The following is a 25,173-nucleotide window of genomic DNA, read 5'->3' on the forward strand; positions in this document are numbered from 1 at the left end:
CTGCATGAGACCCTCAACTTCCACAATTTATTTGAAACACTAAATGATGTCCGATTTGAGTAAACGACCACTCGTTGGAAAGCTTAGGGTGTCAAGAATACAAATATAATTTTTGTTTTGAGGGTTAACTTTCCAATTGGTTCAGTTTGACCAAATAATGGGTACTGGTACAGAAACAGAGCAAAAACTTTTCTAAAATTTGCAGGTAGATTTTCTCATACTATACTTAATACAATTTAACAATTCCTGTGTCAATCTTGTAGTAAATTTTGTCTTCTTTACACTAGATTAAAAATCATTAGCATACGACTTATATTCAGAGAGATATGATAAATTTACCACATATATCTCTACAACATTTTGCAAAAACGTTTCTCAAACTTGTAGTTAGATTTTCGCATACTATACTTAATGAAATTTAACAATTCCGGTGTCAATCTTGTACTAAAGTTTGTCTTCTTTACACTAGATTAAAAATCATTAGCATACGACTTATATTCAGAGAGATATGATAAATTTACCACAGGTATCTCTACAACATTTTGCATAAACGTTTCTCAAACTTGTAGGTAGATTTTATCGTACTATACTTAATGAAATTTAACAACTCCGGTGTCAATCTTGTAGTAAATTTTGTCTTCTTTACACTAGATTAAAAATCATTAGCATACGAATTATATTCAGAGAGATATGCTAAATTTACCACAGGTAGCTCTACACGAATTTTCACATAAAGTTTTCTTCTTTTTGGGGGGTATATGTTATTTCGGTTTATATAAACCGGATTTTTTTTCCATGTTTAAAAACTTCGGTTCGTAAAAACTGAAGTTTGTTGGCAAAAATTTTTCAAACCACAAGGGGCAAAATGAGATTTTTGGGGTATAAAAGAAAGGCGGGGTCGGGAGAGAAATGATCATATTCTAGACTATTTAGCATTGAGTGTTATACCCATGTAATCCACAAAGCCTCAATGATACATGAATTAAATCCACAAGACGAAAAACTGTACAGCACTGATTCTCTATCAATCAGAAAAAACAATTTGGTTTTCAAGTGTTGCCAGAAAATACAGTAAAATCTATATGAGCTTCTTCTTCTGAAAGTAGCGTGTTAGATACAACAGCTGCAACACCGAAACCGAAACGCAGACGCCAAGAGACATTATACTGAACCAAGCAACTCTGCCATTTGTTGCTTCACTAACTTCTCTCATCTCTGCTTCCCTATACCAATGCCCAAGAAAGAAAAAAAAAAGGTTATGAAATGCATTAATCAAGCATAATGAATTATCTTAGTTATTTTGTACTCATTATATTTTCCATCCCACTCATCATCATAATTGACACAGAGCAAAGTGATTAGAAGAAGGTCAAATTATTATATAAGTGCTTATGCATAAGTTTTTCTATAACAAAAGACAAAATAAGGTCAAATTGTTTTCATATAAGCTATTTTCATAAGCCATCCTGGAGAGCTTATCGAAAGCAGTTGAAAACAACTTATGGACATTTCATAAGTTCTTTCCTCGGGCTTTCTCAAACAGTCTCACACTCTCACATTTTTGTACGTCAGTAGAAAAGCTCAAATAAAGTAATCTAAACAGACTCTAAAAACACTGAAATCAAACATCACAATGAATATAATTAAGAGATTTACCTAGTCCTTAAATACAACAGATTCTCGTGGATGGCTTCCACGGCTCCTTCAAGTTTCCTTAGCTCAAGCTCAACTCCCTTAAATCATTGTCCAAAAGGAATATGTCATTAAACACTTCTATATAAACAAATCCCATAGAGATATTACAAATGCAAAGATAGAGAGAATGAATGGAATTTATTTATTACCTCTATCTTTTCTTTTTTTGCAACGGAGTCCCAATCTTTGGCAGAGATTCCAGTTTTCCAATCAAGGCTGATTGAAGTACCTTGCAGATTTTTACTATCCATCCAAAAGCATGCCACGTAGTTCCCACTCTCAGTAGTTGTAAATGCAAATTGACCTTGGGTAACATTTTCATTGTGGTGAAGATTATTTCCATACGGAGATGTCACCTGGGGAAAAAGGGTTGTTGGCATGTATTAGATCAATTAGTTTTTCAGTTATTAACAAGTTTGTTATCAAGTATGGACAGACACTACGAAGATAAGGCGTGTCTTCGTGTATCAGTTTCTAACACCTGCACTAAATGTGTCGGACAACACAGAAAATTATACCTCAGACAGACTCATCTGCGGTAAAACTGGACACTTGTTCTAACTTTTTTCAAAAAGAACTAGAAAATAACTTTTCAAAGTAATATGTTAGTAATTTAATTAGACATTTGAAAACTTCTCTCAATATTCAATTATGATGATCAATGAGGGGTTAAAGATCTTCAATTTGATTACATTAGTTTTAACTTTTCAGTAGGAGACGTTGATAAATGAAGGTGAAAGACTAGAATATCTTGTTTTAGAATGCGTCAAAAAAAAAAAGCAACAAAAAATTATATTGAAACAAATTGCTGAACTTAACTGCTATATAAATCTCTATTCTCAAAGTTGGTCATTCATAAATGATATTCATACTCTACTTTAGTCATGCCCTATGTTTTCTACAGCGGTGCCGATGTGTCCGTGTCGGAACACAATAACCGCTAACATAACTTCGTTAACAATGAATTTGGAAGTGATTAACCACAATTTTCAGTTGTTCGAATCTAGTTGAACACCTGAAAATTATGGTTAACTGTGTTCAAATTAATGAGTGTCAACACCTGCTATATCTATCCACTATCTATTAAATGCAATTAACCACATATTTTAATTTTGTGACAACCATTTAAAAAGTTGTGTTGAGTGGTGTAAATTTGGTTGTACACAAATCATTTTTCATAAATTTTTACTCTATATCCATGTTTTTCAGTTTGAAATTTGAATTGGTCAATATACAATATGAGTTTTCAGTCTATATCCTTATTTTATACCATTAAATTTCAAGAACAAGGAAGAAATATGGTCCTAAATTGGCTAAGTACAACAGGGCAGGTGGATTTAGCAACAAATTATAGTTTGAAAATTCAACGGCAAGGCAAATTGGTCCTCGAAAGTGTAACTCGTTGTCACATTAGTCGCTGAATGTATTAAAATTACAAACAGATCCACAAATATCTATTTTATTAGTCATTGAATCTATTTTTAGATAGTCAATTTAGTCCTTGAATGTGTTATTTATTGGTCAATTTAGTCCATGAAATTACTATCAAATGAGATACCAGGGAGGCATTTGCAATTTCAATATATTAAGGGACCAAAGTAATGTGACATCGAGTTACACTTTAAGGACTAAAATGGTGGTTTGCCCAGGCAAAATTGGTCCTAGTTTTATGTCTATTAACCTCATTACTAGTCATTACCAAATTTATGATCTTAAGCTGAAGATTCAAACATCCTACAAAGAACTTAAGTTTCCTGAATCTGAAACTTGCAATTAATTAAATTAAACAAAACTAAGACCCTGCTTTGACCAAATTAAGCATAAAATTCAAACATAAATTCTATCAATCAGTGATGATTGACGATCAACTTGGTAGGGAGGACCACGGTTCGATCCGCAACTACCATTGGGACGGCTGGAACCACTTCATGTGAGAACTGACCCGAACCAAATTAAAACCGTGGTGAAAACCAAAAAAAAATAAAAAATTCTACCAAAAAATATAAAACATTTAATTTACATAAGTTAAAACATAGTACCTTGGCAGAAATAGTAGGAAGTGGTTGACCCTTGATATTATCAGCAACAACATAGTAATCAGCTAAAACGACAACATGTGTTTGGATGTCCTGTGACACGCACTTAGTTCCATGACTGGGGATAGTTAACCAAAGTGCTTTAGTTTGAGGGAGATTAACAAGAGAATTGAAGCATAGTAACAAAATCAGAGTGATTCTGGTAGCAGAACTTAGGTTTAAGATTTTTGCCATTAGCGAAGGTTGATAAAATATGATAATCGAAAACAAAAGGTTCAGATCTAGCTGCTGCTATAGAAAGAAAGATAGAAAGAGTAGAAGAGTAGCAACTTCGCCTCTCGGGAAAAAATTGAGACTCAAGTTCAAGTTGGCGTGTCGGAGGAAAAGTCTATTGTTTTTCTCGCCAAATAATTTAACCAGTATTCTTTTTTTTTTAATATTGAAAGGTAATAAAAAAAAATCGAGTAACATTAAAAATTAATTCAACAATAAATTTAATTAAAAAAATGTTCATACAACAAAAATTATGGTATATTAGGAAATACTTCTTTATAGAATACATTGAAAATCTTATTCGTATTTTCACCGTCTCCGTCGATAATCAATATTTTTAATTCTTTGTAACTCTTGAAATCGCAATGTACAACCGACCATGTGAAAACACTGGCGACAGAAGATATATCCCAACATACATACTGCGGAGGGAACTTAGATGGTTGCTTAAGTTGTTTTTTGTGGGTCCAAATTGCCACATTGCATCTAAGCAATTCATAAGCAATCTTAACCAATTTCACTCCAATGGGTATTACAATAAGCAATCCATATTTGACCCCACCGATTCATATTATTTTAATTTCATTTAAATTTAAATATTAATAAGATATTGTCTTTGACTCTTATTAATAGTCATTGTAAAAGAAACGATTAAAAGAAACTGTTTACTTCAAGAACACGTTTTCTCATTCTTGTAATAATAAGTTGTAATAATAAGTCCTGTTGCACTGCAAAATCCAAATTTTGATTCAAATTCCTTAATAGCATAACTGGAACTCTAACTTTAAGTCTCAACTTGTGATTTGGAAGCCCCGGCGTAGAACTCGTGTTCAAAGATTCGAGAGTGTGAACATCATCACACGTTTCTCAAAAGAGGTACTTCAATCATTTAATGAAAAACTATTTTTTAACCTTTAATTATCAACATTTTTTTTTAATAATTTTGGAACCTCATCGTTTTGGTTGATTTTGAACTCATTAATTATTTTATATTTGTTTATGTGCTTATTTTATATTTTATATTTTTTCTAATAATTTTGTAAGCCCATCGTTTTATTAAAAAAATTGCTGAAAATTAAATGTTAAGAAAATTAAGAACGCAATCAACTACATAAACTTAAGTGGACAGCCATAAATAAATAAAAATTGTGATTAATTCTGACGTTCAAATTTATTGCAAAACAGGGTTAACATATTATGATTTCTAATTTTAATCATAGATTAAACACGGTTCGATTCCCATTTGTACACAAATTGGTATTTTTTTTAAATATAAAACTGTAATAAAAAGAGGGAAAATAATTAGGTTTAGGGTTAGATTATGTTAACAAGCATATAATATAAGAGATATGTTAACAAACTTATAATATAAGAGATACCGTTAATTTTTATGCATCTTAATATCATATCAAATTTTTTTCAAATTTTTTTTAAAAAAATTATAGATGATACATATAATCTATGAAGCACGAACTCCGACACAGACACCACGACACGACACCGACACAAATACGGCGACACTGCTAATGTAAAAAATATAGGACACCGACACCGCTACATATTTATAAAAGATATAAATTGACAATCAAAATATATAAATGTAAATGTAAGTTTTTTTGAACCAAACAAATATAAATCTAAGTTAAGCAAGTTATTTCTTAAAAAAAAGTTTTAAAACAAGATATAATATTTTACCTTTATTTATCCATCTACTATTAAAAAACTAAAAATATTGTAATCAAAATGTGATGTCTTCAATCCCACATTGATTGTTGTTTCGACACATCTTTTAACTCTTGTAGATATGTCTGATATGTGCCTAAAGAGAGTATAAGTAAAGAAAAAACAATTTTTTGTGGGACAGTTGTCCAACACGTGTCTTATCAGTGTCTTACAGGTGTCGGACACCGATCAAAGGAGTGTCAAAGTAAAGGAAAAATTGACTTTTTTTGGACACCGGACTGAGCTATCTGACACATGTCGTACGAGTATCATACGGGTGTTGGACACCGCGACACGCCTAACATAGAGGTGTCCGTGCTTGCTAGCTTATGATCATGCTAAGCAAATATAAAGAGAAAATATATGTGCTGAAATTGGTATACTCACAAAAGGTTATCAATGTGAGCAGGATTCAAAATCAAAAAATTGGTGGATTTATATAAATGAGAAGGGAATTGGATACTATCCTTCTTTATTCTCCAATACCGTGGAGTGAGCCGGTAAAACAACAAATCCTACGAATCCTGTTTCTTTCTCTCTAGTAAGCACAAGACCAGTTATCTGACGTGCCGTTGCATTCATATTTTCATTGCTAGAGAGATACACCATAATTGAATGACAGACAAACTGAGATATCAGTTGAGAGTTGAGGTTTGCACTACACTTATAAAGGCTATCTATGCCATATCTCTAGCCAATGTGGGACTTCTAACACACCCCCTCACGTCCAGAACTAAACAAGCTGGAACGTAGAATCAACAACAATGGGTGTCCCAAATATGGGAGGTCTCCACAACAAACAACAAATGAATCTAGGATAGGCTCTGATACCATATTAGAATTTGTGTGGCCTATACTCAACCACAAAAGCTAGCTTGAGAGTTGAGGTTTACACTATACTTATAAAGGCTATCTATGCCATATCTCTAGCCAATGTGGGACTTCTAACGGTAATTATTTAGGTTAGTTGGCTGAGATAGTTTGAGAGGGAATAAATAAGGCATGTTGCTAATAAATTAGAGGAAGCAGGGTATATAATTTCTCTATCCACTGCAGAAGCAGGGTTACATCTAAGAAGCAATTGTTGCTCATTAATATTATTATGAATAAAGCAACAATTCAATTTGAAATAAAAATATTCATGGACTTCATAACAAGAGAAGATAGAAGGCGTAAAATAGTTTTACACTAACATCTTGATTGGACCCAGTTTCAAGCACCGTTATGCATCATCCATAGCACCGATCTTAATCCATAAGAGATAAGAATTTGAGAAGAATTTTGGGACGACAACATGTATAATAATATTACTGAAAAACCAGGTTTCTATCACAAAAACATGATTCCAAAACAAAATCGTGTAATATAATGTTGTGCACCTTAGTAAAGATGAAGCCGTGGGCTTCCAAATACTTACATGTACATATTCTGATTGTATTGCATACATATATAAACAAAAATATTATACGATTCTTACAAACAAACCATGCACATAACAAACTATAGTCAGCAAAACTAGTATTTATTTGACTTCATCAGAATATAATCTGGCAAGCAGCCTAGCTACAACCAAGAAAAGTCTTACAAAAGATGTTTTAATGACGTGCAATGCACTCATTAGTAACCTTGGAGAATTATAGTAATGGTTTTGTTTTCATCAGCATTCGATAAATGGAAGAAATCATGCAGTGGCAGATTTTTCTCCTGTGCCTGCAGTAGCGGAGGCTCGCTTAGCTAAATAATCTTTAACAGCAGATTTTATAGCATCCTCAGCAAGCATGCTGCAGTGTAGCTTAACTGGTGGGAGTGAAAGATGCTTTGCAATTTCACTGCAGGACATTAATTATGTGTCACTTCAAAAACTAACAGACAAACCAAAACTATATATTAATCATGGAAGCAACGATAAAGCTAGAATAAGATTAAATCCTAGAAATGGGGGCACGATTCAGAAACCACAAGTCCAAAACATAACAGCAAAGATGCAAATATTCTTAAGCAGCCATTATATTCATTATTTCATCAATTCAGCATCATCTTAAGAGGAGATAAAAAGAAGACAGAAAGGAAAAAAAAACTCAAACCAACCAAATATTTTAAGCATGTAAGATGTAACTAGTACCTTTGCTTTCTACAACTAAACATAAATAGCCAAAAATAATGGAAAATATTAGTTGTTTCGTTAGTAGGAAGAATTGAACTAGTGACCTCCTTATTACTCTAACACATGGTCACCTGGCTCACAATTCACTTTGGTACACGGGTTTGGGTACGCGGTACGCAGCCCTTGAAGTATTGGGTATGTATGTGGGTATACATAGTCGCTATTCAGCTTTGTGGTACGTTGTGATATTATTTTAATCAGTAAGGGATAATTTTATATCTAGTCTACTACTTGTTTTTTTTTTTAATAATCTATCTAATTGATACACCTAAAAATGTGCTATTTATTTAGTTAAATTATTATTATATTTTATATGTTTTTATTTCAATTTCAAAGTTTTACTATATAAATAGTTACTTATTTCTCGTATTTTAAATAAACAGATAAAAAGAGTACGAATTGAAGAAATGAGCGAAAATGGACTGAAAAGGAGCAAAAACGGACGAAAAAGGCCACACACGTGCAGCACAGGGCCACACATGTGCAGCCCAACAAGTCACGCAGCCTAGCCCACAAGCAGCAAGGCATGGCGCTCGCCAGCCTGCCCTATGTGGCGGCCGCCACATTCACATCCTGGCCGTCCAAATCAATTTTGATCGTGTGGCGTTCGCCACACTTGCTTTAAGTCCCACATCGGCCAATTTCAATTGTTTTGTCTCCTAGCTACTAGTATAAATGTGTCATTTCTTACACTTTAAACACAACACTTGACTTGGAGAATTGAGAACTAGGCTTAGTATCACAGGTTTTCTTCTCTAAGTTGAGAGCTTTATTTTATTTTCCGGTATCCGTACTTTCGGCCTTTTTAATTCAAGTTCTTATTTTATTTTATTGTCTTATTTATTTCTTGTCTTTATTTTATGCTTTTAATTTTCGTTTTTATTCTTATTATGTCTTTTAATTTATTTGCTTATTTTATTTTTATGTCTTTAGTTTTAGTTATGTCTAGCTAAATTAATATTGCTAGGATGTGTAATTAGGAGTTAATAGGGGTTCGGTAGTTATAGTCGTGCGACTGTTTTTAAACGAGTTTTCTCAAAGCAGTTTTTATTTTTAACGATTATAATTTGTCACGAGAGTGAAAATTAATTAAAGTAAAAATCAATAGAGCGAGGGCGTGAGACTTTTACTAGATAGTAAAAACTGAACATTAACTCAAATTAGCAACGAGAGTTGGGATTAGAGTTAATCAAATTATATTGTTTTCCAAAAAATATTTTATTAGCGGGTGTGAGGACGAGAGTTAAGCACCACCTTTATAATTTATAATACTAGTCAAGATTTGCGAGAGCTGAGATTAGTGTTTTTAAAACAATATAGTTTCGAAAACTAAATATTTTATCTAGCACGATTTAAATACTGAACTCTCTGAAGCAACTAAAAGCACATCCTAGTAATACTTTTTCCAAATTAATTTAAAAATCATAAAAAAAAATATATTTTATAATTTAAATCCCCTTTAATTTAATCATTAAGCCTTAGATTTACACAGTAGCATTAGATAACGGTAGGTCGATTATTGGTACTTTGGGTTCGATATCTTTTTAATACTACACGACACGACTGTATACTTGCAGTCACATTGTCGTCCGATCAAGTTTTTGGCGCCGTTGCCGGGGACCAATTTAGTCGATATCGTAACTCCAGTGTTACACCGTAGAGACTAAGGCAATTTTAATTTATTTTTATTTTACCCCGATTAGTTCGTTGCATGCCAAACACTCACTCTAGAGGCGAAAGATTGGAGCAACTAGTTAGCGAACCCGAACATCTTTTAAGACGTAAAAATTTAGAAAATCAATTAGAGATTCCTCTTCCCGATATAGTTAGACAATCAGAAATGGCTGAAGGCCCACAAGAACGACCACTAAGGTCTTACGCTATTCCTTCGCAAGAAGAACCGCACAATAGCATCGCTGCCCCCGCTATTGAAGCAAATAACTTTGTCCATATTCTTACAATACGCGGATACCGTGAAGGCAAATGGTGTCAGTCCCGAAGCTATAAGACTTTGTTTATTCCCTTTCTCGTTAAGAGATAGAGCTAGAACTTGGCTCCAGTCCCTACCATCTAACTCAGTCACCTCATGGGATGAGTTAAAGAAAATCTTTTTAGCCAGATATTTCCCACCCAGCAAAACTGCTATGTTAAGAGCGCAAATTAATGGATTTAAACAAAAAGACAATGAGTCTCTTTACGAAGCATGGGAAAGATACAAAGACATGATTAGGCTATGTCCATATCATGGACTCGAAGATTGGCTAATTATCCACACCTTTTACAATGGTCTCTTGTATAATACAAGAATGACAATAGACGCCGCAGCTGGTGGCGCACTTATGGATAAACCCTACAACCAAGCCTATCAGCTTATCGAAAGCATGGCTCAAAACCATTATCAATGGGGAAACGAGAGAACAACCGTAGAGAAACCTCAAACGAAAGGCGGTATGTACGAAGTAAGCGAGCTTGACCTTGTTAAAGCCAAACTTGAAGCTCTGACTCAAAAGATGGAGAGTATGACCACAACACCTGCAGCTACCGTGGCTGCAACAATTTCAAACTACGAACTGTGTGGAATTCAAGGGCACACTATCGCTGAATGTCAACTCTTGACGGAAGTCTCCCGAGACCAAGTGAACTATACTCAAGGAAACCCTTACAACCAAGGTCCGAGGAACCATCCATACCTTTCGTACAAAAGTAACAACGCTCTATATGCACCAGGCCAAGCACCTACTCCTTCACCACCAGGATTCCAAAAACCTGCTTACCCTGCTCAAAATGCTCCTAGGAAGTCAAACCTTGAATTGATGATGGAGAACTTCATAGCCGTACAAACTCAAACTAACAAGGAAGTCCTAAATCAAAACATACACACTAGTGAGCAAATTAAGCAATTAACAAGCAAATTAGATATCCTAGCCACACACAATAAGATGCATGAAACTCAAATTTCACAAGTAGCCCAACAACAAAGCATCTACCTCTGCACCTGCAGGAACATTTCCTGGACAACCACAGCAAAATTCGAGAGGACAAGCCAATGCTATTATATTGAGAAGTGGAAAACAACTAGATGAACCAACAAATTCAAAACCCGATAGCCCAGCCATGCAACAAGGTTCTAATAAACCAACCGAGGAGAGTGAACCAAAAGAAAAGGAGGATAGTGAAGAGGAAACCAAAGAGAAAGAGAAACCTTACGTTCCTCCCCCACCATATAAACCACCCATCCCGTATCCTCAAAGATTAGTACAGTCCAAAAACGTAGGGCAGTTTAAGAAATTTGTAGAGCTTCTACAAAAACTAAACATCACAATACCTTTTACGAAAGCTATCACACAAATGCCTTCGTACGCTAAGTTTCTTAAAGATAGTCTTTAGTTTTATGTCTATCACACAAAAAGGCACTCCCCTAAATTTTATTTTATGTCTTTAGTTTTAGTTATGTCTAGCTAAATTAATATTGCTAGGATGTGTAATTAGGAGTTAATAGGGGTTCGGTAGTTATAGTCGTGCGACTGTTTTTAAACGAGTTTTCTCAAAGCAGTTTTTATTTTTAACGATTATAATTTGTCACGAGAGTGAAAATTAATTAAAGTAAAAATCAATAGAGCGAGGGCGTGAGACTTTTACTAGATAGTAAAAACTGAACATTAACTCTAATTAGCAACGAGAGTTGGGATTAGAGTTAATCAAATTATATTGTTTTCCAAAAAATATTTTATTAGCGGGTGTGAGGACGAGAGTTAAGCACCACCTTTATAATTTATAATACTAGTCAAGATTTGCGAGAGCTGAGATTAGTGTTTTTAAAACAATATAGTTTCGAAAACTAAATATTTTATCTAGCACGATTTAAATACTTAACCTTCTGAAGTAACTAAAAGCACATCCTAGTAATACTTATTCCAAATTAATTTAAAAATCATAAAAAAATATATTTTATAATTTAAATCCCCTTTAATTTAATCATTAAGCCTTAGATTTACACAGTAGCATTAGATAACGGTAGGTCGATTATTGGTCCTTTGGGTTCGATATCTTTTTAATACTACACGACACGACTGTATACTTGCAGTCACGTTGTCGTCCGATCACTAATCTACTTTAAAATAATGAAGTGTGTGTTAAAAATCATAGAATATCATCCATAAAAATTATCCTCAAATCCAACTTGGATGTCCTCCTTCATTAGAGTCTCTCAAAACCAACTTGTGCCTAGCAGCAAAGACAAGGTTGAAAGTATTTAGTCTCTTGGCAAAATCTTGGCTCGTCAAACTCCCACTATCAACTACAAAAAAATGTTGGAGATTTCCCCAGCCATTCCTCAAATTGAATGTTGCATAATTATAGTCAATATACTCTCCAAGTGTTTTTAACCAATATTCTTTCAAGGTATTTCCAACTACAGTACCACTCAAATTGTAGAACTGACAGTGGTAAAACTCTCTTGGAACAAGGTTATTTGTAGCATTAGCATCAAATTTCACTAGTTCATATGTTGTTCCCTCTATCTTTGCTACTACAAACGTTGCAAGGTTGTTGATGTATTCGAAAGCAAACACTTTTGAATTGTTCCTACTAATGTAAAAGTGAGCTGGAACTTGCTTTCCAACATCTTCATTGTACATTCCCACATATACAAACATATCCTTGAAAATGTTAACTACTGCAAGAGATATTTGGAAGAATTTTTTAGGACCTATTGAAGTAAGAAGCAGCAGCAACTGTTTTGCAGCTAGAATTTAATGACCAGCACGTTCCCTTGTTGAGAATCTTGCTATAAAGAACAATGAAAGTTATAATCAAATTCATGTTAAACTCATGACTATACCTTGTCACTATGTCTGCACAAGAACCCATGCCTAGACATGTTACTTCCAATTTTGCATTGGCTTTTCTTATATCTCCAAACTCTCTAACCCCCTTGATATGCTAACACTAGTTTCTCTGATTATGGACCATGGTAAATCAGAATTGAAGTGGCACTTCCCTCAACAAAGTAGTCATGTAAATGAAGTATGACCAAGGCAACAACCCTGTTGAGGTCAGAAATAACTTCTCTAACAACGATGGGAGATGGAATCTATTTGAGAACATGTATTGGAATAGAAACCCACTTGAAGTACAAAATGAGTATGTCTTTCAAAATTCAAAAATTTCAAAGAGCATAAACTCATCATGTTGAATACGTTGCAATTACCAATAAAAATATGCATCCTATTCAATTCTTTGGACAAGTCAAATTCAACAGCTTGCTCATTATCCATGCACCTATTGATTATGACAATCCAAACAGCTATGTGGCACTTTGGCATTTCATCAAACAGTTGGAGGCAAGTTTGTGATGACTTCACGTCATTACTATGTTTTAACCACATTTTAGGGCATTTCTAGATAGCATTTAGTATGTTTTTATGCAAGAATAAAGAGGAAAAGAATCATGACAAGAATGCTCGGAACACAAGGATTTGAGGCCAAAAAGTGAAGGAATAGAAGTGTACTGCGCCTAGACCAAGGAAGCATCACGCGCCGCGCCCAGAAGCTGCTAGAAGTGTCTGTAGATTCTGCCAAGCTGGCGCGCCGCGCAGAAACGATGCTGGAATTGTCTGAAGATTCTGTCAGTCTGCGCGGCGCGCCCGCGGGGCGCCGGTACGCAGATTACACCATATATATACTTTTTCTGTTCAGAATTAGGGTTGGAGAGTTTTGACGGCGACAGAGGCACTTTTGAGATCAAGATCAGAGCACGAATTTCTTCATTGTTCTTCATTGTAATGAATTCTTTCACTCTAATTATTGTTGTTTCTATGATTATGAGTAACTAAACTCTATGATTGGATCCTAGGGGATTCTAGTTATTATTGTCTTGAACCATGAATTTCATATGATGTTTTAATATAATTACGAAGTTAGTTTCATTCTTTTATCTCTTGTTCTTAATGCTTTATACAACGTCGCGAATTGTTTGATGATTATAATTGTTTGTTTACTAAGACATTAGAAACGAATTGATTGACCTAGAGATAATTGTACAATTAACTTATTCTTTAGACATATAGGTTTGTTAATTGTGAATTCAAGGATTAAAGGGAAACAAACCTCAATTGATTATAGGTCATCCTAAGACATTAGGGATTGATAATCAATTGAGAGGACTATGTACCAAGACATTGGACATAGTTATTTATTTTAATCGAATCATGGAACTAAGTTTGTAATTTGTTAATACGCATGAGATATCCGAGACAATAGTGACCAGATGAACCGAAAAGATCCAATCGCCTTCGCATCTTGAAAGCAAACCTTATTTTTCTTGTTATTTACTTTCTCAAGTCTGAAATCTGAACACTTCCCCCTATTTATTTTATTGCAAATTACTCTTGTATGATACCAATTTACACCTATTTGATTCGGAACAATCCCTGTGGATACGATAATTATATACTTACTTTGATACTCCATCAGTTTGCAACATTGAAAAATGCTTTTCCGTGGTAACCAACGGAGAAAAATTTAGGGATGACGTCAGAATGACAACCCTGTCAGGTGGGTTCGGTGGCGGTGGGTGCTCATGAATGTGGCTCATAGGTTGGAAATCTCTGCCCGTAAGGAGAACGTAGTATGACAAGCGTTGGTTGAATGACATGAAGTGCAAAGGCTCTATGGTATTTGATAAGGGATCAACACTAACCTGATGAGGTGATAATTTGGCACTACTAAGGATCTCGTAACAAAATTTGCAGAATTAGTTGATACGTCAATGGTCAACGAACTCATTTTCTCTTGTTCGTCAACAATCATCGGGAAATACTTATACTAATACTTATTTACTGTTACAAATCTTAAAGCACATAACTATTCTTCACCAAACTATAGGTCCAAATAAATCATATAATACACAAATCGTAGCCAGAACAAAAACACAAATTTGCAACAAAAGTTTTCAAGAATTCTAAAGCTTGTACTTACGTGTTCTTAATAGTTAAAACCTCCTCCATTTGCTTCCCCTTAACCCATTCAGTAGCTGCAAATCAAGAAACGCTATGAATTAGTCGTTCGAAAAAATTTCAGGAAGAGGAAAAAACAATTTGATAAAAAGGAAAATTGAAAATTCAAACACCACAAAAGAATCAAAACCCTAAATACAAAATCAATTCACACACACAGAAAAAACCTACCGACGGAGGAAGAAGCAATGGCGGAACCACAGCCAAAGGTCTTAAAGCGAGCATCGACGATTTTTCCGGTTTTCTCATCAACCCTAATCTGAAGCTTCATAACATCGCCACAAGCGGGTGCTCCAACAAGACCAGTTCCTACAGTAGGATCATTCTTATCGAAGGATCCAACTTCCGGGGATTATCGTAATGATCGACCACCCTCTCGTGGTAGAATCGTGAAAGAACCCTAATGGCCGGAACTTGCGTCTCAAACGACGCCGTTCCAACGAAGGTTGTTGACGCGGTGAATTCATTCCCATTTTTATTGGTGTTTTAACGAAACTATCCTTTATCCATATTACACGTTCGTTCCTTACATTCTTGTGGCCCAAAAGACCAAACACCCCATCAAAATATAAAATATATATGTTTCACAAAAAATAAAAAATCTATATTGTTACCAAAAAAATTAAATAGTTTTTTTTAGTCAAGTTCGAACTCCGGTCCTACATTTTCCGCAATGCTCCAATCAATTGAGTTATGTTTACTGAGACAAAATAAATATTATTTAAGAGAATTAAACAATGCTCACCGAACAAAATTAAATATGATTAAATAAGTTTTTGGTCCCTATAAATATATCAAATTTTATTTTTGATTCAGAAACTCAATGAGCGACAGAGCGGGTGTTCTGGTTATTTGTTGTCATAGAGGTCAAGAACTTCGAGGTTCTTGAGGAGAGAAAGCTTGGAAGGGAAAGTGTCATTGTAGGAGTATTCTTGACTATAGAACAAAATATAAGAACTAAAAACGTATTTAACCTTTTTTAAATATTTCATTAGGTTAAAGGTTAACAAATTTTGTCAAGAATTAAATGCATCTGCACTTAATAAGAAAGTGTTTTATTTCCACTAATTTTCCAAGGTAGTGTCTAGCATGAGAAAAGAGAATAGACTACTAGAAGATTTTGGGTGTGGACTCAACACCATAAAACTTTTCACATCATCAAATTGAGGAACCAAACATCTTTTGACAATCATCAAAGTTGAGGTGGCTTCTCTTTTAGGCTCCCATGTTTCTTCTCAACCTCTGGAAACCGAATTTTTTTGCATGTTTTAGGGGTTGAAAAGAAACATAGGGTCTAAAGAGAAGCTATCCAAAATTGATTAGAATCAATTAGGCATAGCATAGTAATAATATTCTTAAGAGGCATGCTATTTCAACACAAATTCAAGACACAAAGTTGACATGTATTTTCTCTCCCCACACAAGCACGCATATCGAGATATACAAATAATATTAAAAAAAACAAAAAAGTATATTTGTTATATATTGTCAAAAATATCTGTCTAGATAACATTTTTCTATTCTTAAACTTATATCAATATCAATCCAAGTCGAAATTTTTGCCCATTCCATACTTTAATGGAAGGGAAAAAAAGACTACAAAGAGTCGCATATAGCTTGACATCCCCACGGATCTTTTGGAGGCATTTCATTAGAGACGACAAATGTAGGTTAATCAAAACACGTACTTGCAATCACTTGAGTGTATGTTTGGTTTCAATTCTGGAGCATCCAGAATTGATTCTGAACGTGTAGAATTGATTCTGACTTGTTTGGTTTCTCAAAAGTAGAATTGATTCTGCCTCCAGAATTGATTCTACTTGAAGCTAGAAATCGTAGCTTCTGATTCTAGAATTGATTTTTACACTCAAATTTTTTGTTCAACTCACTTTTTCATGAATATATCCAAACATAAACCACTTCAGCTTAAAATCAATTTTGGGCAGAATCAATTTTACAGAATCAATTCTGCCAAAATCAATTCTCTCCGCCGCAGAACCAAACACACGCTGAGTAGGCTATCCATATCCAGCTGAATTTAGAGTTAGATGGCGTTTGTAATCGTTGCATGCTGCCAATTAGCTTCCTTCCCGTAAATAAAAAGCGTAAGACAAAATCAAAGAATTATAGTAACATACCTACTTTTTAAAGTTTCAGCTCATTTTTATAGGGATAAGTCTCATAAGAAGTGTATGTGAATTCATTCATTGTGAGGTGTTTGATCATCAAGTTGTTTTACGGTGAATGAATTGATGGCATGGCATTATGGCAAAAAAACTATTGGTGAATATGGATATATAACTCAGCAGATAGGCTACAAGCAGAAAATTTTCTTCACTTTATTCGGACAAATAAATTTTCAATCCAATATTGGATTTTATAAAATTTTATAATGTTATTATTTACTGATACATCATACACAGAAGCTTGTGTATGTTAAACAAGCCTAAAGTAGAAACTAATAAATTAAAAGGTCATGCTAAACAGTACCCCGGATATACTTTTTACCATTTTCCTAAATTAAAATAGAAAAAGCTAAGGCATGGCCACATGTTAAATGTATCAAAGATAAAAAAATTGTATTGAAAATTGTCCATTTTATTTTTTTAAAAGTTAAAGTTGTTTGTTTCAAGAAACAATTACTATTATTTGTAGAATCTTAACATGTGTGCTTCTAACACAAGTCATCACGATCCATTAAAATAAGTTAAAATGTTTGGTTAAAGAGGAAATATTTTTATTTTGGCTAGAAAAATCATAGAAGGTGCATTGAGATTTGAGATCTTATGATGCAATGTAATTTCAAGAAAACTTGAAAGAAGAGAGATCATAATAGAGAAGATTTTTAAATTTGGCACATTAGGTGTGACATTATCAGACAAAGGAAGTGGAAATGGTGAACCCTCCAATTGAACTTAACCGCGACAGTGCACGAGAATTTTATTTCAATGTCTAACCATCCAAAAGGGAGTTTAACAATTCACAACAGTAGTCAAAGGAAAATTTGTGAGGTTTGACAGAGATACCATCAGGATTATTAATATCAACAACAAGCTTTCAAATTTGATGTGTGACTACTACACTTTTCCCCATCCCTTCTAGGCCTACCTCAATCTCCTGAAATTTTTTCACTCGTCACCAATTGTAATTTTGTAACCAATATTTATATTTCAAACAAAAACAAAAATGCAATGACCCTTGTTTGTCCCCTTGTGATCTCAATTCTCAACTCTAGAAAAGCCTCAAATGCATTGCCAGTAGTTGGCCCCTGCAGTGGTGGGGTTATATTACGGTGTTAATTTTATGCTATTCAATTTAATTGGTCCTACATTAATTTCCTCTGACTTTTTATTATTTAGTTGTGGCAATTTTCACAGGTGTACTCTTCCTCCTTGGCTAAGTGGTACGGTTGGTCCTACAGTTGGTACGGGCCAGTTAGGAAAACCAAAGTACAGATATGGTACATTATCTTAAAATTGTCTCAAGTATATATACATGCATGCATCTGCATTTATTATGGTCAAGATAGTTCGGGAACTTTGGTATATATAAACATGTAATAGAGATGTAAAAACCGACGTGTCCAAAGCTCCAGCTAATTTATCAAAAAGAAAAAATGAAATCCATTAATGGAAGTGAAGTTTCATTTCAACATCCAACAACTAGAACGATCCTATCATGATATGTGATATTCACAATCCTACACCAAATTGAGTCTAGCAAAGTACATGTGGAAATCAAAATATATAATATTAGTTGCCATGTTTAATTTTAATAAAATGGATTATTATGAAGTTCATTTCATGAGTTGTTAATTATTTTTAAAATGGTCACTGGCCATGTGTTCATGGTGAGAAATGTCTTGAAATTTGACCCATATAATTTTGTGTTTACATTACAGCTAGCAGCGGAAAGGAGTATGAAGATCACTTGTACGGATTTACGACGTACTGTTTAAATGAAGATACCTGTGGATCGAAGTGAGGCAAACTTTCTGTTTAAATGAGATGAAGCGAGTTTCTTTTAACTTAATTAAGGTCTTAGGTTGAACATGCAAGAATGTTAAAACATTTAAGAAAAGTTTGTCACTCATTTGAGTCTTACAAGATTCGATGGATTGGATTTTACAATTGCAGGGATTTGGATTGCATGCAGTCAAAACTACATGTAGTCACGCAATCAGGAAAGATCTGACCGTTTGATTAAAATTAGATACCTAGATATAAAAAGTTATACAATTTGATTATTTTTTATATATATCTCAATTGTCCAATCTTAATCGGACGACCAGATTCTTCCTGACTGCATGCAATCTGAGACCAACAAATATATATAGTTGCATACCCAAACATGAAAAAAAATGGAAAAGGATTTGGTGCGGTAAAATAACACACAATCAACACACAGTTATGATATAAATCATTGGATCAATTTATGATGATGCGACAATTTCAATCTAAAGACTACAATACCAAATAACACCAAAGTGTGTTATTTTTCACGGCAAGAAATCCAGGTCCAAAGAAAATGATCAAGCGTTGTTAGTATCCTTGTTTGGGTTTTTTCTTAGTTTGACAAAAACCCTTTTATTATTTAATAATAGTTAAAAATCATGTTAGAAAAGGTTGTTCAATAACTTGGGATTTGACTTTTCAGTTTTGAGAGAGGCTACGAATAAACAAACTAATTATAGATGTTTTTAATTATTATATTTTTCTCTTTTTTTTTTTTTGAAGTGTCTGATTTTATTAATCAAATAGTGCAATAAATCTAGAGAAACAACTGCGAAAATACAAGGAGTTTTTTCGATCCAAATAAAATCAGAACAAGAAGAAATAGCTAGGTATAAACGGTTTGATTTGCTACTCTGCATACATGAAAAAAAATTGGATTTTTTTTGCACATTGGAACGTCATTGCTAGTGGAAAATTAGACAACCGTTGTTGTAATTATTTTGACTGTGTACCTTTGCTGTAAAGTTGACAAAATTGAAAATTCAGTTTCATATTGGTAAAGTGTATAAGGAAACTTCTATATGGTAACTTAGTGAATTAATATTCCGTAAAAAAAGAAAAATATTTTCTATTCATTTTAGAATATTTAAACAGAGATGGTCTGAAACCATTTGAACCAGCGAATCAAGTTTGACCCAACTTAGAATGAAGTATTCCTTTGTCGTGTAAAAACGTTTCCTTTTTGCACACATACTCTAGCATGCTGCATGCAGCATGTGAGCTGGTAGCTTGGATGTAATAATATTAAAAAAGGAAAACAAAAGAAAGAATATAACTAAATATTAGAAAATAAAATATGAAAATACTGTTTTATTTTTGGTTAAAATAAAAAACAAAAAATCGGTCTTTGTTATGAGCAAGAGGAGTTTCAAAGTAACCAAAAATGCTTCTCTTGCATATTACAATAATAATAATAAGATTGTCTACATTAGACTTAAGAACAACTATATAAGTGAATTAGACGTCATATTTTAACCTAAAACTTTAAGGCGTTAGATTTATGAGTCCTCTTGTTAAGCCTAGCCAGTTCGAGTGATTTAGCGCGCGCGTGTGCAAGCCAAGCCAAGGCAAGGCCTGCATGCAAAGCCAAGCAAGGCATATATAAGGACCATTGTAATCACTTTGATCAATTAATGTTAAGATAGTTAGAGTTTGTTGGTGTTAGTTAATTAGTTAGAGATCAGTTATAGTTGGTTACTCAAATAGTTAGTTAATTGGTGTTAGTTAATTAGTTAGAGATCAGTTATAGTTGGTTACTCAAATAGTTAGTTAATTGGGTCCTATAAATAGAACACCAATGTACACATTTTACAATCTTTTATCAATCAAAATATGAACTCTAATGAACTTTTACCTCATGAGCATGACTATGCTCTCTTTCTATCCTATGTGTATGATCTATGGCACTATGATCCTATGATTCTTGACAATTAATGAAAAACACTTTTTCTCTCCTAACAATTGGTATCTAGAGCCTTCACTAGGCCTTAGAGAAAAGTTAGTTACATCTCTTCTTTTCTGTTACAACGGTGCAACCGTTTCTTGCGAAAAAAGCTTCAAGATTTGCATTGTTCTCTGCAACAATGGCGGAATCTTCTTCGTTTTTGCAGCAATCTATTCCAAAATTCGAGGGATTTTATGATCACTAGGCCAAATTGATGGAGAATTTGATCAAATCGAAAGAATATTGGAGCTTGATCGAAGATGGAGTTGTGGTAGCACCTGCAAATGCTACAGCAGCGCAACTTCAAGCAGCTAATAAAAGCAAATTAAAGGATCTGAAGGTAAAGAATTACCTATTTCAATCTATAGATCGTTCTATTCTTGAAACAATTCTCGAACGCAACACATCCAAACAGATATGGGATTCAATGAGAACGAAATATCAGGGTTCAACAAAAGTAAAGAGGGCTCAATTGCAGAGTCTAAGGCGTGATTTTGAAGTTCTTTGTATGAAAGATGATGAATCAGTGGATGAATTCTTTACCAGAACCCTAGCTATAGCTAACAAGATGACTGCACATGGTGAAAGAATGTCTGAAAGCACAATTGTTGAGAAAATCTTGAGATCTATGACATCAAGATTTGACTATGTGACTTGTGCAATTGAAGAATCTCATGATGTGACCACTATGTCTGTAGATGAACTGCAAAGCAGCTTGCTTGTTCATGAAGGCAAGATGAAAATCCATAAGATCATAGAGGAGGAGCAAGCTCTCAAGATTTCAAACCATGGAAGAGGCAATAACAATAATCAAAGAGGTAGAGGCCGTGGTCCATCAAGGGGTCGTGGCAGAGGGAGGACTAATTCTAATACTTCAAAAGAGTATGTAGAATGATATAGATGTCACAAGCTAGGTCATTATCAGAATGAGTGTCCCACATTTGAAGAAAATGCAAAGAAAATGCAAATTTTGCTGCTGAGTTCGATGAATATGAAGAAATCTTGATGATGGCTCACCAACCACCCTGCAACAACACCTCAGTAACCACGTGATTGGTACAAAATAATGGATGTTTGAATTTGATGATAGTTTTAGAGAAACTATGAAATTGGGTGATAACTCTACTATGCAAGTAATGGGAAAAGGGAATATTAAACTGTATCTAGCAGGAAAGATTAGCATAATCACTGATGTGCATTACCTCCCTGAGTTGAAGAACAATTTGCTAAGTATAGGACAGTTGCAACAGAAGAATATAACTGTTGTGTTTAGTAAAAATATTTGCAAAATATTTCATGAAGATAAGGGGTTGATTGTGTCTACTGAAATGACAGCCAATAGAATGTACATTCTTCTTGCACCTATGATATTACCAACATGCTTTCAAACAGTTAAAGATGATGGATATCTATGGCATTGTAGATATGGTCATCTCAATTTCAAAGGTCTAGACACTACAAGAAAAACGCAATTTATTGGCGGCCAAAAACCGCCAGAAACAAGGAAAAACCGCCAGAAACAGCTAAATTAGTGGCGGTTTACTGGCGGCCACGATGCGCCAGTAATTAAGGCGACGGTAACATTACTGGCGGCCAAAGCCGTCGAAAACAGAGCTGACGAGACTTACTGGCGGCCCAGACCGCCACTAAGTAACAACGGTCAATTCAAAGACCAAAGAAGTTACTGGCGGCCTTGACCACCGCAAAGTTTAGTGTCAGAAAGGTCAGTTTCTTTTGCAGGTTGCGTCAGAGCTACTGGCGGCTAGGACCGCCACTAAATTTGCCCAGATTTTGACCATTTAGCGACGGTTTGGACCGCCACTACAGCCTTTTCAAATTTTTTTAAAAAAACGTTTTTAATTAATTATTTTGTTTTAAAAAAACCGTTTTTTTAAATATTAATTGCTTTAAAAAAACATTTTAATTTATTTAAATATAAAATTTAATAATTAATTATTTTGTTTTAAAAAAACATTTTTTTTAAATATTAATTGCTTAAAAAAACATTTTAATTTATTTAAATATAAAATTTAATATTTTTAATAATTTTATTTATATTTATTTTAAAAAAACTTTTTTTATTTAATATAAAAATAAGACAGAATTATTTAAAATATTAATAATTAAACATAAATTAAAAATTCGATAATAAACGACGAAATACGATAATTGTCATACAACACAAACAAAATACCCGATAAATGTCATAGGTTACAAACCAAATACGATAATTCTCTTAAATTACTTCCACAAATAAAACTACTAAAATGATTAATTACTTCCACAAATAAAACTACTAAAATGATTAATTCGATAATAAAACTACTAATTATTTATTTATTTTAAATTACGTTTTTTTTTATTTAAATGAAAAATTTAATTGTTTTAAGTATTTTGTTTAATTAACAATTAAAAAGTACATTAACTATATGACATGCATTTATTTATATATAAAACATAATTATTTTTTTATTTAAATGAAAAATTTAATTGTTTTAAGTATTTTGTTTAATTATCAATTAAAAAATACATTAACTATATGATATGTATTTATTTCATTAATTTATAAAACCTAATTATTTATTTATTTTAAATTACGTTTTTTTTATTTAAATAAAAAATTTAATTGTTTTAAGTATTTTGTTTAATTAACAATTAAAAAGTACATTAACTATATGACATGCATTTATTTATATATAAAACATAATTATTTTTTTATTTAAATGAAAAATTTAATTGTTTTAAGTATTTTGTTTAATTATCAATTAAAAAATACATTAACTATATGATATGTATTTATTTCATTAATTTATAAAACCTAATTATTTATTTATTTTAAATTACGTTTTTTTTTATTTAAATGAAAAATTTAATTGTTTTAAGTATTTTGTTTAATTAACAATTAAAAAGTACATTAACTATATGACATGCATTTATTTATATATAAAACATAATTATTTTTTTATTTAAATGAAAAATTTAATTGTTTTAAGTATTTTGTTTAATTATCAATTAAAAAATACATTAACTATATGATATGTATTTATTTCATTAATATATAAAACCTAATTATTTATTTATTTTAAATTACGTTTTTTTTTATTTAAATGAAAAATTTAATTGTTTTAAGTATTTTGTTTAATTAACAATTAAAAAGTACATTAACTATATGACATGCATTTATTTCGATAATATATAAAACAGATTTTTTTTTTATAAAAAACGTTTTTTATTTAAATAAAAAATTAAATTGTTAGTATTTCGTTTATTAATTAATAAAACATTATTATTTATTATTTTTAACACTTTTTTAAATAAAAATTAAAACATAATTATCATTTTACATGCATGTGGTTAAGTTAAATATTAATAACTATTTTTCTTTTTACACGATCTAATAATTTTGTTAACAAAAATTAAAAATATAACTATTAAACATCACATTAAACATATAACCGGCGAGAATAACTTTAAAAAAAATCACATTAAACATGTTAACCAACAATATATTTTAATAATAACAAAAAAAATACTAACTTTAAAAAATCACACAAACATATATATTATACAAACCAAATAATATTACTTACTTGTTGTGCCGGGTAGTGTCTGACTTGGAGTTATTTAAACTAAGCTCCCAACCACGACAACGGACGAACCAACCATGAATCTTTAAATAAAAAAGAGAAAAACAACTATTAATTAATAAAAATATATATAAACATTACAAAACAACTCATAAAGTTTTTTTAAGAAAAAAATTGAACTTACATTTTTATGCTGAGGAAGAGTGGTGTCTACATTATACTCCTATGTACAAATCGCCAGACAAAATAACACTTGCTACAATAAAATTTAAAAACTAACTATTAGCATAAACACAATTTATCATATCAATATAAATATCAAATATTAAACTTGCATGAATATTAGAGAAATACTTACCAAAATGAAGAAAAACAAGAGTGAAATGATAAAAATTTGGAGAATTTTTAGAGTTAAGAATTTTTAGAGAGATGTTGGAGAAATTTTAGATAGAGAAAGGATTGTAGGAAATGAGAGTTGTGAAGTGAAGGAAGATATATATAGAGGGGGATAAAATTCGTGGAAATCTGTTCTTGGAGCTTATTGGCGGTCAAAGCCGCCACTAAGCCCCAACGGTTATATTTTTTTCAATTTCCAACCACTTTGTGGCGGCCTAGGCCGCCATTAATGTCTGGGCGTGTTTCAAGAATATTACCGGCGGTCAAAACCGCCACTAAGTCCTCCAACGGCTACTTTTTTAAATTGCCAACACTTTGTGGCGGCC

The 25,173-nt window shown here is 32.7% G+C and overlaps 2 protein-coding genes, 1 long non-coding RNA gene, 1 other non-coding gene and 1 pseudogene across 4 annotated transcripts; 1 reads left to right on the plus strand and 4 right to left on the minus strand.

Moving 5' to 3' along the window:
• Nucleotides 1-901: 901 nt before the first annotated feature.
• LOC123899360 (transmembrane emp24 domain-containing protein p24delta3-like) lies at nucleotides 902-4,172 on the minus strand. The gene is made up of 4 exons (XM_045950469.1): nucleotides 3,735-4,172; nucleotides 1,845-2,051; nucleotides 1,657-1,733; nucleotides 902-1,223 (listed from the first exon to the last, which is right to left on the minus strand). The coding sequence occupies exons 1-4, from the start codon at nucleotides 3,963-3,965 to the stop codon at nucleotides 1,079-1,081; spliced, it is 660 nt and encodes a 219-aa protein (XP_045806425.1). The 5' UTR covers nucleotides 3,966-4,172; the 3' UTR covers nucleotides 902-1,078.
• Nucleotides 4,173-7,066: 2,894 nt separating this feature from the next.
• Nucleotides 7,067-15,383, minus strand: LOC123895817 (annotated as a pseudogene).
• On the minus strand, nucleotides 10,035-10,141 carry LOC123900270. The gene has a single exon (XR_006805916.1). It is a non-coding gene; the product is annotated as a small nucleolar RNA R71 (small nucleolar RNA).
• A 5,695-nt stretch (nucleotides 15,384-21,078) lies between the features above and the next one.
• On the plus strand, nucleotides 21,079-22,396 carry LOC123895818. The gene is made up of 2 exons (XM_045946299.1): nucleotides 21,079-21,746; nucleotides 21,955-22,396. The coding sequence occupies exons 1-2, from the start codon at nucleotides 21,079-21,081 to the stop codon at nucleotides 22,394-22,396; spliced, it is 1,110 nt and encodes a 369-aa protein (XP_045802255.1).
• Nucleotides 22,397-24,447: 2,051 nt separating this feature from the next.
• LOC123893755 lies at nucleotides 24,448-24,844 on the minus strand. The gene is made up of 3 exons (XR_006803534.1): nucleotides 24,810-24,844; nucleotides 24,636-24,707; nucleotides 24,448-24,534 (listed from the first exon to the last, which is right to left on the minus strand). It is a non-coding gene; the product is annotated as an uncharacterized LOC123893755 (long non-coding RNA).
• Between the last annotated feature and the right edge of the window lie 329 nt (nucleotides 24,845-25,173).

Source organism: Trifolium pratense, linkage group LG7 (assembly GCF_020283565.1).
Source record: "Trifolium pratense cultivar HEN17-A07 linkage group LG7, ARS_RC_1.1, whole genome shotgun sequence".
Lineage (NCBI taxonomy): Eukaryota > Viridiplantae > Streptophyta > Magnoliopsida > Fabales > Fabaceae > Trifolium > Trifolium pratense.